This window comes from Phycodurus eques, chromosome 5, assembly GCF_024500275.1.
Source record: "Phycodurus eques isolate BA_2022a chromosome 5, UOR_Pequ_1.1, whole genome shotgun sequence".
Classification (NCBI taxonomy): Eukaryota; Metazoa; Chordata; class Actinopteri; order Syngnathiformes; family Syngnathidae; genus Phycodurus; species Phycodurus eques.
The window spans coordinates 6,990,734-7,010,790 of NC_084529.1; the positions used below are offsets into that span (position 1 = coordinate 6,990,734).

At 42.6% G+C, this 20,057-nt stretch overlaps 1 protein-coding gene across 2 annotated transcripts in view; it reads left to right on the top strand.

The window, feature by feature from the left end:
- Positions 1-822: 822 nt before the first annotated feature.
- Positions 823-20,057, top strand: part of slc12a3 (solute carrier family 12 member 3) — a 37,316-nt gene continuing 18,081 nt past the window's right edge. For both annotated transcript variants that reach the window (XM_061676487.1, XM_061676488.1), the window contains exons 1-12: positions 823-1,098; positions 1,234-1,362; positions 2,215-2,290; positions 6,718-6,813; positions 12,725-12,864; positions 13,246-13,356; positions 14,107-14,218; positions 14,338-14,468; positions 14,572-14,656; positions 14,946-15,106; positions 15,417-15,524; positions 16,541-16,664. In XM_061676487.1, the coding sequence (XP_061532471.1) occupies positions 823-1,098; positions 1,234-1,362; positions 2,215-2,290; positions 6,718-6,813; positions 12,725-12,864; positions 13,246-13,356; positions 14,107-14,218; positions 14,338-14,468; positions 14,572-14,656; positions 14,946-15,106; positions 15,417-15,524; positions 16,541-16,664 (1,549 nt within the window). The remainder of the gene's footprint in view (positions 1,099-1,233; positions 1,363-2,214; positions 2,291-6,717; positions 6,814-12,724; positions 12,865-13,245; positions 13,357-14,106; positions 14,219-14,337; positions 14,469-14,571; positions 14,657-14,945; positions 15,107-15,416; positions 15,525-16,540; positions 16,665-20,057) is intronic.

Sequence of the window (20,057 nt, forward strand, 5' to 3'; positions counted from 1 at the left end):
CTGTAAATTATGCAGAAATGGATAACAACAACCACTTGAGAAAGGTATGATGGTTTAAAAAGTTACTGACTAGAGGTCAAGTGCTAAAAAAAAAATACCATGAACCCATGCCGATAAAATTGTTCTGAAAAATGTCGTTGATCAAAATCTATGCACACCAAAAAATAATGCACATAATTTTGGAGATGAGGTTATACTGTGAAATTTTGATGCACATTCTGGATTCTGTTTCATGCAGGTAAAAACAATAATAGAATTACAGAATATGTATGCCTGTTATTCCCATAACACATTAATCTCTGAGTAATGTTTTCGACTTAATGTTTAATTTAGTCTCATACAAGTACAGTGATGACCTTCTGTTATTTTAGAAAAGGCGTTTCAAATGCTGCCTGCGGTGTTCAATGATGCAGTTTTACAACTTACATTCTAACTCAAAAGGCTTACTCGATATTAAAGAGTAATAATTACCATAATACACAAAATAATAATACACAGCTAGAAAATTGTCCTTCATTTCCTTGTACCATAGAGTGACAGTTTTAGTTGATCCTGCATTGTGGTGTGTTTTAATAGATCCTGTAATGACTCTTGTTCTGTAACTGTTCACTGCACATGGCCTCTTACATGGCCTGCAGCTCTTCCTGGTCTGACTCGGGTGGAATATAAAACTGCCCGACACAATGAAGCTTCCTTCATATGGCTTTGACAAGAGAATGGCTTTAGTCCCTTTACTGGCCTTTTTTAACCTGCTTTAATACAAAAACAACAACAACACCAAAAAAAAACATACTATTTATACAGTATATACTTTTGTTCTGAATGGAGCTACAAGTTATCAACGATGGAATTCACCTGTCTGAATACAGATCCAGAATTCCTCAATCAGTGACCAATGACAAGACAGCAGAGTATGAATCTGATTATTACCACTACTCCGGGGATGGCAGTCATGTTGTGTCCTGCGGATCTGATGTCCAAAGTGGCTATGAGACCCTGGATGCCCCACCAAACTACGACTTCTATGCCAACACAGACGTTTGTGGACGACGAAAGCGCTTCAGGCCATCTCTCTACCAACTGTATGCCAACCCTGAGGTGAGGAAGTGACATGCAATCATTAAAATGTACCAACAATCCATTTTTAATATTATTATTGTGTGTGCTTTCCATTTAATTTTAAGCAAATTTGTAATCCCTAATTTTTGGCTTAAAATTGATTGCCTTTACTAGGACATCTCTCAGCCTCCCATGTACGTGAAAACAACACCTGGTGGTATGGAAGGAGACAGTTCTGAGGAAGAGGAGCAAAAGGAGCCCCCGCCTGAACCAACACGATTTGGCTGGGTGCATGGAGTAATGGTCAGTAATGAGGAGTGCCTAATGCGTCTGTGAGTTGTAGGCAAAAATACAAATAATCTGTAATAAACAGGATCTCATGGCCAGGGCTAAAATAAGGAAATATAGTCATGTTAATTTCTTACAAATTACATCATGATCATGTCTATATTGTGGAAATCTACTGTTGTGGCTCATGGTTTTGGCCGTGACAACATATTTGTATTTCAGCAACTTTTCTGCTTTTGCATTTTTTCAAGATTGATTATGTTTTTGTTTATAAAATGCTGGAAAACAACCATAAGGAGAAAACATTTTGGTTGAAAATAAATTGTTCTCATCATAAAAACATGAAACCTGAAACAACAAGAGTAGTGATATATTCACATTTTCACTTCTTTTTGGTTTCCAACTGTGGTTGTTTTTAAAGTGCTTTATAAATGATTATATATAGTACTTCTTTTTTTTTTTTCAACTCATGGTGTATTTTTACCACTAAGGCTTATCTCTTTAGGGACCTCTAATGGAAACTAAATTACTAGCTTTTGGCACAGCTAAAGCCTCCATCCCCTCAAAGGACACTGATTGGTCAGTTTATTTCATGCATTGCATTTGACCCCTTTGAAGTAAAGCAAGATAAATTTGTTTACGTATCACTCTGGTGAATATTTTGACTGGTAAATCATTAGCCACACAGTAGAGGTTTACAGATAGCCATTTATTAAAAGCGGTATTTTTTACCTAAATGCCGATATCAGAACACAAGGTTTGAAAACTGTTTTGACCATGTTGGTGCTTGAACTCAATTGATGTTCAAGTTCAATAAAATCTGCTGCCTGTATGGTTGAGAAAATTCAGTCAGTCATGTATTTTTAGATCCGTTGCATGTTAAACATTTGGGGGGTGATCTTGTACCTGAGGCTCCCTTGGATTACTGCACAAGCTGGCATAGGCAAGTCAAAGAAAACACTCCTGACCCTACAGTATACCCTTTATTAGGGATGCACGATAACTACCACACCGATAATTATCGGCTCGATATTGGAAAAATAAATTACGTCACTCCATTGGTCAGATGTTGAAAATAATGGACCAATAACAAGAAACGGCTCATACAGCAGGGCGCTGGTCGGCAGCAGCTGCTGCTGCTGCATTGACTTGTGACAGGCATGGATAGTTTAACCAAAATTATTGGCCTACGAGTGACACCAAAAATAGTCTATATCCACAATAAATTAGCATATAATCGCCAGCTCTTGCTGAAATTACAATCATCCATCTACTGACGTTGAGTTCGTAACTTCGACACTCGTTACTGTCTGGTCAGAGAGCAGCTCTTGGCAAGACCCAGTGGCCTATGACGCAGCGGACTCGCTGAGCAGCGCAAGCCAACAGAGGAGCAAGGGGGGGGCGGTTTGGCTGCATGCAGAAACGGTGTTGCCGTCGTGGGTTAACAGCTAAGGCAAAAGCTAACCCTTGCAGAAGGCCGCACCTATCCATCTTTCTTCCCAACCTTCGCTCACTGGACAATAGTTTAAAATAAAATACATGCATATTTGAACCTGTGTATTATTCAAGTTTGAGAAGGAAAAAAAAGTGCATTGAGTCATCAATACTATAGGAATGATTACACAATAACAAAGTACTCTACATTGCATCTCAACTCACTGCAGGCATTCTTTTATTCTTATTACAACCTCAATTCCAATGAAGTTGGGACGTTGTGTTAAACATAAATAAAAACAATACAATGACTTGCAAATCATGTTCAACCTATATTTAATTGAATACACTACAAAGACAAGATATTTAATGTTCAAACTGATCAACTTCATTGTTTTTAGCAAATAATCATTAACTTGGAATATTACGGCTGCAACATGTTCCAAAAAAAGCTGGGACAGGTGGCAAAAAAGACTGAGAATGTTGAGGAATGCTCATCAAACACCTGTTTGGAACATCCCACAGGTGAACAGGCTCATTGGGAACAGGTGGGTGCCATGATTGGGTAGAAAAGAGATGGGGTGAGGTTTCACCTCTTTGTGAACAAGTGCGTTCAACGTTTATTGAATGTTAAAAAGAAAAGGTGATGTAACACAGTGGTAAACATGACCCTGTCCCAGCTTTTTTGGAACATGTTGCAGTCATATAATTCTAAGTTAATGATTATTTGCTAAAAACAATAAAGTTTATTAGTTTGAACATTAACTATCTTGTCCTTGTAGTGTATTCAATTAAATATAGGTTGAACATCCATCCATCCATTTTATGAGCCGCTTCTCCTCACGAGGGTCGCGGGCGCGCTGGAGCCTATCCCAGCTATCATCGGGCAGGAGGCGGGGTACAGCCTGAACTGGTTACCAGCCAATCGCTGGGCAAGCTGCCTTTATGCCCAGCCAAAAGGGGGTGCCCCCGGGGGCCAAAAGGGGGAGATAGACAGCCTCTTAATGTTATTTTTGCATCATAGAATTATTTTGTGGTTTAAAAATTTAAGACATTCAAATTAGGAGAAATACAATCACTCATGGCATTGGTGTGGTGGTAGGCACTGCGAGCGTTCATGCAAAGTTCTTAAAATGTCCCACAACATTCAAATTCGGAGAGGCTATGTTTGCAGTAACTCTCCACCGCCTGTGGGTGTCACTCATGTCCCATCCATTGTCCCAGAGGTCTTAAGTTGCATTTCAAAGGACAAATGGTCTTTTGAACTTTTATCTTGGCATGCGGGACCAGCAGATTTTCAAGCTTTTTGGGTCGGTATCTATACCTAGGGGGTCTCCTGATGACTGGGAGTGCAGGTTTCTGGGGTAACTGCTAATTAATTTAAAGTCCAGATGAGAAGTCAGGATTCCTGGTCTCTGCTTTTGATGAGCTCTTTCAGACTGGCTGGTAATTCATTGAGCGTCCATGTGAGATAAATCAGGCATCCCCGTGACCGTCTGTATCAGCAGGCGAGCGGAGATAGGGATGCAGTCCCAGCCCGAGATTGGGGGTCATGGTGCCATCTGGCAAGAGCATGTCTGTTACAGTGCCCTGCAATTGGCTGGTGACCAGTTCAGCGTGTACCCCGCCTCTCACCCAGAGTTAGCTGAGATAGGCGCCAGCACGCCCACGACCCTAGTGAGGATAAGCGGTCAGGAAAATTGATGGCTGGATTTATGTTATATAGATACGATACAGTGTTCCCTCGTTTATCCCGGGGGTTACGTTCCCAAAATAACCCACGCTAGGTGAAATCCACGAAGTAGGAACTTTATTTTTTACAATTATTATACTATGTTTTAAGGCTGTAAACCTCACCATTAACATTTTCTCACATTTCTCTCTTGTTTAAACATGGTCAAAGTTCAAACCTTTGTAAGAAAAATAAGTACATTATTATTATTATTATTGTTGTTGTACTTATTATTATTATTGTTAATATTCTTGTATAACGAAACAAAGGTCAAAACCTGGCGGCACGGTGGGCGACTGGTTAAAGCGTCTGCCTCACAGTTCTGAGGCCCGGGGTTCAATCACCGGCAAGTGTGTGTCACGTTTGGGGTTTGTCCGAAGGCGAGGAATGCAAGGCAAGAGTATGGAGGACCCAAGTGCAGGGAAGCAGGGAGGCAACGCAGTAGTGCCGGAGTATATAAAAAATTATATTTAATTCCAAAAACTAAGGAAAACAAAGATCATGAAAAAGTCTAAATGCTAAATTAACAAAGTCCAAAATCTAAACACAAAGTAACAAAGAAACACTTGAGTAAACCCAAAACAAGAAACAAGACATGACTGGTGAAATAACTGAGTGACAACTGACAAGAACTGAAAGAAACCAGGGAACTAAGTACAAACAGATTGACGAGACGAGGAACACCTGGACAAGACACGAGTGGCTGGAGAGAGCTGATTGGTCGACACAAGGTAGACGAGAACAGGTGGACACAACAACGAAATGAACACACGACAAACATGGAACACAGGAAAACATGGAACAAAACTAAACACAACCCAAACCAAAACACGGACCATGACAGTGTGGAGTTTGCATGTTCTCCCCGTGCCTGCGTGGGTTTTCTCCGGGCACTCCGGTTTCTTCCCACATCCCAAAAACATGCATGAATTGGAGACTCTAAATTGCCCGTAGGTGTGACTGTGAGTGCGAATGTTTGTTTGTTTGTATGTGCCCTGTGATTGGCTAGCAACCAGTTCAGGGTGTACTCCGCCTCATGCCCGACGATAGCTGGGATAGACTCAAGCACGTCCGCGACCCAAGTGAGGCTCAGAAAATGGATGGATGGAGGTCAAAACCTGTTTCAAGGCCCAAACATTTACAAAATAAAAATGTAAACATTTTCTGACAAATAATGATGACAATGTTTAGAAATAACAAATATAATCTGAATGAACAACGTATGAGGTTGGAAACATAAGAAATTATTAATTGTGACGTATTTCACGCTTCCTCTGACCATCACTCTTCGTCTTCGGCTGTAGCATCCATTTCCACTGTCTTTTTCTGAGAGAAGAATATAGTTATAGGTAGTTGTTGCCGCTCTTTTTTCTTCTGGGATTCTTATAAACAGACATGCCACCTTCGATAGTTAGCACCTTCCTTTGCCTTTTGGGTGCGACTGCAGGTGCCCTTGTCGGTGCAGCACGTTTCGTCGACATTGTTGGTTATGTCTGGGAGAAAACTTGCAAACAGGAGGCACTTGAGAGTCACATTGCTAGCAATCGAACACTAATTTAAACTTAGCAAGCCGAACGCATTCTGTGCTGTACGGGAGACATGGCACGGAGGAGATGGATTCAAATTGGTCTACAGTACCGTAGCCACTCAGGACGCAGAATACAATGCGGGTTTGTACACTGTAAAAAACAGCATGCAAGATTGCACTGTAAAAAATCCGCGAAGTCGTGAATCCATTATAGTCGAACCGGGAAGTAGCAAGGGTTCACTGTATATGATCATAAATTATTATACTATATTAGTATAATACTATTTTAAATTCAATTATATTTTCTATACAAATGCATTGAAGGCAATTATATGACCAGTTTGTTCTAAAAAACAACTATATACAATATACATACAGTACAGGTCCCTGCACCAGCTTTCTATCAGTTTGTGGATGCTTGCTTGGCTTGGAAATCTTGGAAGAAAAAAAAAGATCAAAACCGTTTAAATAATTACTGTATATCGATTATCAGTATTGGTTTGAAGAAGGAGAAGCAAGTTATAAACTATCTACTAACTACAACAACAAGAAAAGTTATCGTGCATCCCTACCCTTAATATTTGTTGTGATTTTCTGTAGACAATATAGGCAAAGAAAATGAAACATTTTTTTTTTCTCTCAAGCTGTCTTCCTTTACAATTGTATTTTGAACCAGGTCTAACCTGGGTGATCATCCTTCTTTCCTCGTGTATAACTGGCATCACTGGGCTCTCTACATCTGCTATTGCTACCAACGGCAAAGTCAAAGGAGGTCTGTTCCATCTGTGATCCATCACTGGCTGATACACGCAACATGATTAACATGGCATGTAACATGGCACCTCTCAGTGTGGATGGCTCCTACAGGTTGTCTTTCCTTGCCAAGTCTTTCCTCAGTGCCTTGCCATATATCTTAAATATTTGTCAATAAGTGCTGTGTTTGTGTGTACAATTTGTTGGTATTAGTGAGTTTGCATTTAAATGTGGGGATGGAAGGGGTGGGCTTTTGCATAATTCCTGCTATTTTAATTGTCTATTTTTATCTCTACAAAACTTTGTGTTGCATTTCTGACGTATGAAAAGTGCTAAATAAATAAATTGGAATTTGAACATTGAACCATATCCACTTTCAAGAAAATGTATCTTAATGTACTTTAATATGCAGCAGTATACAGCACTATTGATAGCTGCTGTCATACTGTATCTTTTAACACAATGTTTCTTAAATAACCTGGGTTCGATCGATCCCCAGGGGTTTGTGAGTCAGTAACAGGCGTTCGGTGGAGTACAAGACTCACAGTGTGTGTGTGTGTGTGTGTGTGTGTGTGTGTGTGTGCAAACGTCCATCCAACCGTCCTTCCATGGAAGCCTACCACTTAACTCCTCGTTCCCTATTTAACTCTTGTGTCCCATGTCTTTCCTGCCACCAAGGCAGTCGCCTGTTCTTTCCACTGCCTGCCACCTGTCTACGCCGCTGCCTGCCAACACATCCAGGACCACCTCCATAACCTTTCCTCAATAAACTGTTCATCATTTTACATCTGCCACCTGCTCTTGGGTCCAGCTACTCCCCACACGTGACAGAATACTTAAGCCACTATGGACGGAGCAAGTCCGGAGGGACTGAAGAACGCACTAACCTTCCAAACCGCCCACATTGGACGACAGGACAAAATAATGCAAGAAATCACCAAAACGCTCCACTCCCTTTCGCAACAGGTCTCCCTCCTTTCCCAACAGATGCAATTCATTCAACCCCCTGTAAGTACTCCTCCTGAGCCCGCAGCCTCCAAGCCAACCCGCTTCCCATACAAAGATCCTCATGTCTCTCCGCCCGAGCCCTACTCCGGGGACCTAGGTGCATGTAGCCAGTTCCTACTTAATTGCTCACTCGAATTCAATCTCCAACCATACAGTTATCCCACCGAACGATCCAAGGTAACATATGTCACTAACCTCCTCCACAGCAAAGCAGCACAGTGGTCCACGTCCCTATGGAAAAACTCCTCTCCGGTACTTCATTCATTTGAATCTTTTTCCACCGAACTCCGCAAAGTATTTAATCACCCTGTTCAGGGCAAAGAAGCCATCCGTCGCCTCCTCACGCTCATGCAGGGCGCTAAATCAGCAGCAGACTATTCCATTGAGTTCCGGATATTGGCAGGTGAATGCGGGTGGGACGACGCGGCGCTAAGGGGGATTTTTTCAAATGGCCTCTCCGACCAATTTAAGGATTAGCTAGCGGTCCGAGACGAGCCCTCCTCTCTCGAGGGTCTCATTGCCCTTAACATCTGTCTTGACAACAGACTGTGAGAGAGAGCACGAGAGAGGAGGGTCCGCGTATGTAAGAATCCTCCCACTCAGACCACCCCCGCACTTCCGTCACTTCCCGTAGCTACCACAGAGCCCATGCAAATTGGTAAAACGCGTCTAGACCCACAGGAACGTCAGCGTCGAGTCATGCAGCGGCTGTGTATCTACTGCGGTCAATCCGGTCACTTTATTTCCTCGTGCCCTCTCCGACCAAAAGACCACACTCACCGCGACCCGAGAGCGTCGTGGTGAGCCAAACCTCCATTCCCTTAAGCTCTCCCTCTCGCATGACCATTCCCACTTGCATTATAGTTTCTGATCAGAACACCCCCATTACTGCCCGTACAGATTCCGGTGCCGATGGCAACTTCATTCATGAAGCAATAATTCACCAGCTCCAAATCCCTCTCCAACCACTTCCATCCCCGAAGAAAGTCACTGCCTTGGATGGCCGAATCATCTCCCCCGTTACCCACCAAAAAGTGCCATTCACCTTGCTCATTTCGGTTAATCACTGTGAGAACAACTTTTTTTTTTTTTATCCCTTCCCGATACCCCATTCGTCCTCGGAATTCCCTGGCTCAAAAAACACAACGCCACCATCGACTGGACACACTTAGCCATCACTGGATGGAGCCCTCACTGCCACTCACACTGCCTCCTCTCAGCCATACCGCCCTCTGATAAATCGCCACCCTCTCCCACGCCCTTTGACCTCTCCCGAGTCCCGGTGTTCAACAAAGATCTGGCCATTTCTCTACCCCCCCCCACACACACACACACCGCCCATATGACTGCACAATTAATCTGCTGCCGGGGGCCCCTCTTCCCTCCAGTCGTCTCTACAACCTTTTCCGATCTGAGAAAAAGGAAATTGAGGACTATATCCATGACTCTCTGGCTTCGGGACTCATACGACCTTCCTTTTCTCCAGTAGGGGCCGAGTTCTTCTTTGTTGAAAAGAAAAGCACCACTCTCCGCCCATGTATCGACGACCGTGGTCTCAATGACATCACCGTCAAAAATAAATCTCCGCTTCCCCTTATCGACCCCTCGTTTGAACCCCTCTGTGACGCCCAGATATTCACCAAGTTGGATTTACGGAACGCCTACCACCTCATCCGTATCCGAGAGGGGGATGAATGGAAAACCGCTTTCAACACCCCTCTCGGACACTTCGAATACCAGGTCATGCCGTTTGTATTGACTAATGCCCCCGCTGTCTTCCAGACCTTCATTAACGATGTCCTCCCTGATATGGTGAACCGGCTTCTTTTTGTCTATTTGGATGACGTTCTTATTTTCCCCTGCTCCCTTGAAGAACATCAGGCATCATGTGCGCCAAGTCCTCCAATGCCTTCTTGAAAACCCGAAAAATGGGAATTCCACCTGTCCTCCATACACTTCCTGGGCTACGTTATCTCCAAAGGACAACTACAACCCGACCCTGCCAAGATCCAAGCTGCCGTTAACTGGCCCAATCCCACCACCCGCAAAGAACTGCAATGTTTCCTTGGATTCACCAATCTTTACCATCGATTCATCCGTAATTACAGCAAGATTGCAATTCCCCTCACTAGCCTCCCATCCACCAGCTCCCCCTTTCAGTGGACCCTGGCAGCATCCCAAGCATTTAATCAACTCAAGACCCTGTTCACCAGTGCGCCCATTCTTCACCAGACCCCTCCCTCCAGTTTGTGGGTCGAGGTTGACGCCTCGGACATGGGGGCAGGGGCTGTCCTCACGCAGCGGGACCCCACGACCCAGAAACTTCACCCCTGTGCCTTTTTTCCCTGTCGTTTGTCCCCTGCTGAGAGGAACTACGACGTCGGCAACCGAGAGCTGCTGGCCATTGTATGGGCCTTGAAAGAGTGGAGACACTGGCTGGAGTGTACTGAACTACCATTTATCATTTGGACAGACCACAAGAATCTTTCTTACCTCCATTCCGCCAAATGCCTTAACCCTCGACAAGCTTGCTGGGCTCTCTTCTTGAGCAGGTTTAATTTCAGTCTCTCCTTCCGTCCTGGCTCCAAAAACACCAAACCAGATGCCCTGTATCGAATTTACTCACCCCCCTCCAGCCCTGATAAACCAGAGCACATCCTTCCTTCCTCATGCTTCGTTGGAGCAGCCACTTGGCAGATTGAACAGGTGTTTAAGGAGGCCCAGAAGACTCACCCCGATCCCAAGACCGGGCCTCCAAACCGCCTGTTCTTACCCGATTCTGCATGCTCTGACGTCCTTCATTGGGCCCACAACTCCAAACTCACCTGTCATCCCGGCATCACCCGCACCATTCACTTCATCCGACAGCACTTCTGGTGGCCCACCCTTGTTAAAGACACCAAGGAGTTCGTCCAAGGCTGCTCTGACTGTGCCCGAGGGAAGTCTTCACACCTGCCCCCAGCTTGGCTGCTGCGTCCATTGCCTATCCCGAGCCGCCCTTGGTCCCATATCGCTCTGGACTTCTTTACCGGCCTACCCACCTCTGAAGGTAACACTATCATTCTCACTATTGTTGATCGCAACAAACTGCAACAAACCCTAACCTGACCATCATCGCTCCCCAACGCCCGAATACAAGGTGGGTCAATCCGTCTGGCTCTCTTCCCACGACCTTCCACTTCAGACGGAGTCCTGGAAACTCACTCCGAGTTTCATTGGTCCCTTCCCCATTACCAAAATCATCAATCCCACTTCCATCCAATTAAAGTTTCCACAGTCCCTGAAAATTCATCCCGCATTCCACATCTCCTTCCTGAAGCCTGTCTCCACCTGCGCCCTCCACGTTTTTATTTTTTGTCAACATAAAATCATGTTCTAATAATACAGAACAGAACAGAAAAAAAAAATAAAGGCTGAAAAAAAATCTTGCTTATGAAAGGTTATTCCCAGTTCCCTTGTTGTGATTCTAGAGGCATCCTTGTTTTTGTGCCATCCACAAAATTGGAATGCACTGATAATTTGCCCCTACTAGCTTTGTGTCACCTTAGGCACCCCACTTAAACCGGCGTGTCGTATCTACCTATTGTTCATATCTATGACAGCAATAGACCAACAAGCGCTAAAGCATCGATCAACCACTTTCAAATATGGGCAAGCTTGCACTGTATAGCGAACAATTATTTTCAAGGACTGTAGTTGTAAAAACAAAGAAAAGGAACAGACTTTGTTGTGAAAATTATATGAGTGGCACTTGCCAAGGTGAAAGGCAACAGCAAAATTTACGTTCATTTCAAGTAAATTTTCATTGAATTATATAGTCCATCCATACATCCATTTTCTTCCATTTATCAGTGGTCAGGTAGCAAGGGAAGCTGCTTAAACAGGGAGGCCCAGCCTCCAGTCCCTCTCTCCAGGCACTTCATCCAGCTCTTCCTGGGGGATCCCCAGGCCAGAGGGGCGACATAGTCTCTCCAGTGTGTCCTGGGTCTTCCCCGGGGCCTCCTCCTGGTAGGACCTACCAGGAACACCTCACCAGGGAGCCGTCTAGGGGGCATCCTAATCAGATGCCGAGCCACCTCATCTGACTCCTCTCGATGTGGAGGAGCAGCAGCTCGACTCTCAGCCCCTCCCAGATGACTGAGCTTCTCAACATATGTCTAAGGGAGAGCCCGGACACCCTGTGGAGGAAGCTCATTTCGGCCACTTGTATCCGCGATCTATTTCCTCAGTCATTCACGTTCCACATCCCTAGAGCTAGCTAACATGAAATCGGACCGCCAAGGTCCCCGCCTTTGGCCACCGCCCAGCTCACACTGCACTGGAGTGGGGACCCTCATTGCCTCTTTGGGCTCTGCCCGACCGGGCGCCATGGGTGCAGGCTCCCTGACCACCAGGCGCTCGCAACTGACCCCCACCTGGTTGCAGACGGGGGCCCCGGTGACCTGCGTCTGGGTGAGGAAAAACAGTATCCACTCAGGGGGTCTCTTCAGCCATGCTTTGTCTGGTCCCTCACTTAGCACCTGTTTGCCATGGGTGACCCTACCAGGGGCATAAAGCCCCAGACAACTTAGCTCCTAGGATCAGTGGGAAACACAAACCCTCAACCACGATAAGGTAACGTCTCAGGAAGGGGTTAATTTAATTGCGTTTTTGTTTTTTGTGTGAATTTGATATTTTATTGGTTTTGTTTTTTGAACACTGATTTTGAGTGCATGAATAAAATAAAATATATACCTGTTTTGAAAAAAATATATACCTGTTTTGAAATTGAAATAAACCATATTTCATTTTTCTAATTACGAAGGGGTCCGTGAGTGCGCGTATGAAACTTGCGGGGTTCAGTACCTCCTATAAGGTGAAGAGCGACTGTTTTAACACTTACGACTGACCAAAATAAATGGCTTATCTTAAATTTTTCTCAGGTGGGACCTACTTTCTAATCAGTCGTAGCCTTGGTCCAGAGCTGGGAGGGTCCATTGGTCTTATTTTTGCCTTTGCTAATGCTGTGGCTGTGGCCATGCATACTGTGGGCTTTGCTGAGACTGTTGTGGACCTCATGCATGTAAGTAGCATCCTACCTTCTAATCAGTCGTAGCCTTGGTCCAGAGCTGGGAGGGTCCATTGGTCTTATTTTTGCCTTTGCTAATGCTGTGGCTGTGGCCATGCATACTGTGGGCTTTGCTGAGACTGTTGTGGACCTCATGCATGTAAGTAGCATACTGATTGTTATAGAATGTGGACAAAGAGTTGGTCAAAATTGTTTGGAAACAGTAGGAATGCAAAATCTCTCACGGACCAATAAGATGGGCAAATTACTCTATTTGGCATAGTACACCTACTCACCCCAACTCATTTGTTGGTTTTTCATGATTTTGTCTCAGGTTTTATGTAGTGTTCAATGTTCTTCTTCCTCAGTTTCCTCAGATTTACTTTTGTCTCTCAGGAAAACGGTGCTGTAATGGTGAATCAAATCAATGACATCCGCATCATTGGTATCGTCACGGTCACATGTCTTCTAGGTATCTCAATGGCTGGCATGGCATGGGAGTCAAAGGTAAGCTCAACTAAATATAAGACCATGAATAAGTGGCTGGTGATTTTTCAAAGTATCTTTTCAACAAACTTTAATTCAAAAGCATTTTTAAGTGTTAAGTTTCACTCGGGTGCTAATATTATATTTTATGTAGTTGATAATTACTAAAGAACAATAAGCCTTAATGCAAAAAATATTTTACCATGCCAGCGTTGCATTGCATCATTACACATTTCACAATTGATCAATTGAGATTATTTTTGATTTTGAGTTTTTAAAGATACATCTTAAATATTGTGACATTAAATTGGGTTCAGTCTAATAACACTAAGAACAAGTGACACGTTTAATAAGCAGTGGTCAATTTGAAGATACTGGATTTCTATGGGGCGGCACGGCAGATGACTGTTTAGCACATACAGTATACTTCGCAGTTCTGAGGACCCAGGTTCTAATCCGACCTCGCCTGTGTGGAGTTTGCATGTTCTCCCTATGCCTACATTGGTTTTCTCCGGGTACTCCGGTTTCCTCCCACATCCCCAAAAAATCCATGGTAGGTTGATTGAAAACTCTAAATTATTATATGAGTGCTAACGGTTGTGTGTTTATTTGTGCCCTGCCATTGGCTGGCGACCAGTTCAGGGTGTACCCCGCCTCTCGCCCAGAGTCAGCTGGGATAGGCTACAGCACGCACGCGACCCTATTGAGGATAAGCGGTACAGAAAATGGATTGATGTATTTCTCTGTAAATGTGTAATTTGTTTTCCAAAGGCCCAGGTTCTGTTTTTTCTGGTCATCATAGTGTCATTTGCCAGCTACATTGTTGGAACAATTATCCCTGCATCGCCACAGAAACAGGCCAAAGGTTTTTTCAGCTATAAAGGTGACCGAATTTCTTCCGTCGTAGCGTTTGCCGATATAAAGTCTTAAAGAGAATTTTTTTCAGTGTGTGACTCGCTGTCTCACAACACTATAAATAACAGACCAATTCACTCTTAACAGCGGATATTTTTGCAACCAATTTTGTGCCCAATTGGCGGGGCCAGGAGGGCAGCTTCTTTGGCATGTTCTCCATTTTCTTTCCTTCTGCGACTGGCATCCTGGCAGGAGCTAACATCTCAGGAGATCTGAAGGTATGTAACATTTTCTACACCTTCAGTGTCTCCTCTTTCATATTTACTCATGGCATGTCAAACTCTGCATAGTTGTTTGATACATTGCCTCCGCCCTTGTCAGGATCCAACAGTGGCCATCCCCAGAGGAACACTCATGGCTATATTCTGGACCACCTTGTCATACCTCGTAATCTCTGCTACCATTGGTATTGTATGCTCATATCCGAAATGTTAAGATACTTTCAAAAACAATCATTTTCAATATACTGCATTGAAGTAATGGGAACCAAAGTGACTTTTTTTCATGGAGTGCCATATCCCTGGCAATACCCTTGTGATAACCTCATCACCAAGAGAGGGCACCCTCAGAACAACTTGGTTTAAACGTTGGCAAATGTATCACAATATGAATACCTACCTGTGGTAGTAAGTTTGTGTAAGTCATATTTCATTATGTGTGTGAATTATATGGTATGTGTTTCTTATATCTTCCAGGCTCCTGTGTGGTCAGGGATGCATCTGGACTATTAAATGATACCTTGTCCTCATACTCATTCAGCAAGAACTGTGTTGGTTTGGCTTGTCAGTATGGTTGGGACTTCACAGACTGTATCAACAACAACACCTGCAACTTTGGCATTAGTAATTACTATCAGGTAAACGCACACAAAAATTGGCAGCATCAAAATGATGATGTTACATGTTCTTTCTGTCTTTGTTCAATGTGACTCAGTGATAGGATTTAGATTATTTTATAAACAAACCAACATACCAGGGTATGGGTATTTGTTGATTGATTGAGGATCCATACAAGACACTCAACACCCAACTGCTCAGGGCATTATCTCTTCTTTCAGTGTCAATGAATCCGTTATTCTCATAGAGGGAGTAACTTTATGAACTTTCATTTCTTGGGTAGTCAGAAAAGTGAGCAACTAGAATAAAACAGAATCTTTGTGTCCACAGTCAATGAGCATGGTGTCAGCCTTTGCTCCACTCATCACTGCTGGTATATTTGGTGCAACACTCTCTTCTGCTTTGGCCTGTCTAGTGTCTGCACCCAAAGTGTTCCAGGTACTATACACACACTGAGACATCTGTTGGTAGAAGACATCAGGTGGTCTGTTTCGCATGTTAAGGACTAGAAGCAAAATATCTTATTTTTGGCTTCATATTTATGATAATACCATTAAAAAAAAAAAAAAAAAAGATGGGTGTGTAAATATACAGTGAGAATTGTAAATGTCATAGTTAACCATATTATGTGCGCAGATGACCTGTTGCTACTCATGCCCAGTTTCCAACAAATGCTAACTATATATTCTGAGTAGAATGTCCATCATTGCTTAATATGCCATTTCCATGAAAACTAACACAAATGCATGTTAGTGTCTTTAGCGTTCCTTTTTTTTGGGGTTATATTATAAATGGTCCTGGTTTGTCACTCAAGCTGTCTTTAGTCTTAATGCCACTTGAAAGAACCTCATTATGTTGTTGCAATATACTCGAGGGATCTTTGAGCTGAAGTGCCAAGATGGGGCAGCCATTTTGTATTCACACAATACCAGACTGCAAAATAAATGATGTTATTTCTGAGATATGAATCAATATGTGTGAATTTGTAAAAGTATCAGGACTATTTTATGTCTTTACTGTCATTACGATTGTATAAAGACAAGCATGTAATGGTTTTAATGAGTAGTTAGGATCACGTATGCAGTTGTATCTGCATAGCTTGAAGGGCAACATGTAAATTTCGAAACTCACTCAAGCTGTTTGTCTTTAATGTGATGCACCTATTTTCTTGACCATTATGAAATTTCCACAATATTTCCACAATTTGTTCTGTCAATGAGGACTGCCTTCATTATGAATGCTTAAAATTTTAAATGATCAATACCTTTTTGAAAACAACCGTTTCAGTATGGGAGACAGGTACCCATATAAAACCAAGGCCCCATAAAAAAATTGCAAAATTAGATTTTTATTTTATTTATGTGTCTTAACCCTTATTGATCAAATTACATGAAAATGACCTGTGTTACTTTGCCTTTACGTTATGTATCCTATTTTGTCTCTACTTTCTCTAGTGTCTGTGCAAGGACAAGCTCTACCCTCTCATTGGCTTCTTTGGCAAAGGTTATGGGAAAAATGACGAAGCACTGCGCAGCTACCTCTTGGCATACATCATTGCTGTTTGTTTCATTCTCATTGGTGAGGACTGGAAGGACTATACAGATATATGGGAAAATAGTCTCAGTCTCTCTCTCAGGAAGCTCTTGAAGAGCACGGTTGTGACTCGTGAACATGCGTGCGGCGAGCTCAGCTACCACACATATCCTTCTGTGTCCCCTCTACACCCACACAGGGCTCTCGTGAGCCGGCGAGACTTGTCTACATTCCATTGCAATGGACAGCGTCGTTGACACTAGCACCCGTGCTTTTCTGCTCACCCACCTTACTGTTATTGTCATGTCATTGGTGTAAAGCGTCTTTGTGTGAAACGCTCCCAGCCGACTCGTTCACGGCGGCGGCCAAGCTCAAAGAACAAATCATTTCATAAATAATAATTATATAATATATAATATAATATATAATAATTGTTTTCTTTGGAACAAAACATTTGTGAACGAAACGCTAGCCTGAAATTTTAATAAGAGGCCATCACAAATTATGCCCAAAATGTTTGTACCAACTTATCTTCTTTTTTTAAACATTTCATTAAAATCTACAGTACATTATACATATTGCAAAAATGACAAGCAAGACATGATAAGAATGCTTAAATACTTATACAAATCCCAATTTCAATGAAGTTGGGACGTGTAAAACGTAAATAAAAACAGAATACAATGATTTGTAAATGCTTTTCAACTTGTGTTCAGTTGAATGCACTTCAAAGACAAGACATTTAATGTTCAAACTGATGGACATTATTGTTTTTTTTTGTTTGTTTGTAAATATGCTCTCATTTTAAACTTTGATGCCTCTAACACGTTTCAAAAAAGCTGGGACAGGGCAACAAAAGACTGGGAAAATTGCAAAATGCTAAAAAAAAAAAAAAAAAAAAAAAAAACACCTATGTATGGAACATTCCACAGGTGAACAAGTAAATTTGAAAAAGGTGAGTGTCACGACTGGGGATAAAAGGCTCAGTTGTGCACAAGCAAGAATGAGGCGAGGTTCCCCACTTTGTGAACAACTGCATGAGCAAATAATCCAACAGTTTAAGAACGTTCTCAACATACAGTTGCAAGGAATGTATGGATTTCATCATCTCCAGTCCATAATTTCATCAAAATATTTAGAGAATCTTTAAATATCTCTGTACATAAGCACCAAGACCAGAAACCAATATTGAAAACTTGTGACCTTCGATCCCTCAGGAGGCACTGCATTAAAAACCGGCATTATTGTGCAAAGGATATTGCCACGTGAGCTCAGGAACACTTTGGGAAACCATTGTCAGTTAATACTGTTTGTCACCATGACAAATTAAAACTCTATCATGCAAAGCGAAAGCCACATATCAATAACACCCAGAAACGGAGACGGCTTCTCTGGGCCCGAGGTCATCTGAGATGGACTGACTGGACTTATTTCAGCAAGACAATGTCAACTCACATTATGCATGTGTTCCAACAGTGTGGCTTCATATTAAAAGAGTGCGAGTTCTAGACTGGCCTGCCAGCAATCCAGGCATGTGTCCCATTGAAAACATTATGAAACTCAAAATATGACAATGGAGACCCCAGACTGTTGAGCAACTGAAGTTGTACATCAAGCAAGAATGGTAAAGAATTCCATATACAAAGCTTCAACAATTAGTATCCTCACTTCCCAAATGCTGACTGTTGTGAAAAGAAAAGGTGATGTAACACAGTCGTAAACATGCCCCAGTTTCATCTTTTTTTGGAACGTGTTGCAGGCATCAAAGTCAAAAGAAGTGAATATTTGGGGGGGGGGGGAAGTATCAGTTTGAACATTATCTCATCTATGTTGTGTATTTAATTGATTATACTGTACGTTGAAAATGATTTATTTGCACATCATCGTATTCTGTTTTTATTTATTGTTTACACAAGGTCCCAACTTCATTGGAATTGAGGTTTGAGCTTGGTACGTATAAAGCCGCTGAAGTTGTAATCATCACTACAATATGGTAAAACAATGATTGTACTGTCTCTGCTACGTATGTTTGGACAGTCAGCTAAACTCGTCTTCTACATCAAGACTAGGAAGATTTTAATGTTAGTCCACATGTTTAATGACACATCATGTTTTTCTTGTTTACTTTCTGCTGAGTTCATGGTTTTGCTGACACGTCTTCTGGTTTGGTGAAGCCACGTCTATGGGGCAACACGTCGATTTTACAATGCAATTAATAATGTTATGTTGTATAATCATATTATTAACTATTCAATAAATGTTATTTTAACTTATACTAAATGCAACTCTGTAACTTATATTAAAGTTACACTTATATTAAACTTACACTTATCACTAACAGAACACTCCCCGCCTGGCATAATTGCATGCCACCCACTTTGTCCATCATCTAGATATCTGGAGGGAGAAGCAACAGTAGTTCTGTAGCTGGTCTCACGAACAATGTCTCTCCTACAGACTTGATTTCCTTCACCTTAACCTGGCGGATTCTCTCGTCTTTGCTTGGGAAGGTCTTTGTTACCATACCAAATGTCCATTCATTCCTTGGTATTTGCCTGTCCTGAAGGAGAAACGATGCTCTTTGGCTCAATGTTTGGGGGTGGAGACTGCCACTTTCTTCGTGTTTGCAGTGTTTAAAGGAATTGTTTACGCCACCTGTCCCAGAAGGTGTTGGGCAGGTGCTGGATGAGCCTCCACTGATGTTTGTAGAGATGTTTATTCATATTTACGCAGTGTCCCTGCACGCACCTCGCACACTTGCACAGTTGCGATGAAAACATGAATGGCGGCCACGGGCGCACAGAATGGGTTGCCAAATATGGTGTTTTTACCCCGACTGATTATCACACTGTATACAGTGTGATTTTGTCTTGCAAGTCATTAACAAAACCTGGCACTCTTGAATGAAAATGAACTTTTGTTTGCTGTTCACTTTTGTTCACAGACACCAGAATGAGCGCATTATCAAAAACGTTCATCAGGCAGAAATTACCTAAGTTCAGTTCATGTATATTAACTAGTTCATGAACTTTTGTTCATTGAACTTGCTCAGGTACAACACTGGCTGTCTGTGTAGTATGTTGTGGTGTTGAGTTGAAGATCATGTTCTGCTGAGATCAGTTCTGCTAACTCTACAGCAAGTAGTGCTGCACAAAGCTCTAATCTCAGGATTGTGTGCTCTGGACGGGTGGGCCTGCTTCGCCTTTCCCACACCAAAGCCTAAAAGGTTATTTACAGCACTGTGATTTTTATGCGACCAGTTCAGGGTGTAGTCTGCCTTTAGCCCAAAGTCAGCTGGGATAGGCTCCAGCGGCCCGCAACCCTAACCAGGATAAGCGAAAATGAAAAATGGATGGATGGTTGATTTTTATGTAGGCTACTACAGCGATTGCTTTTGTTGAGGCATCTGAGAAGACACATTACTCTCTGCAGACTTCT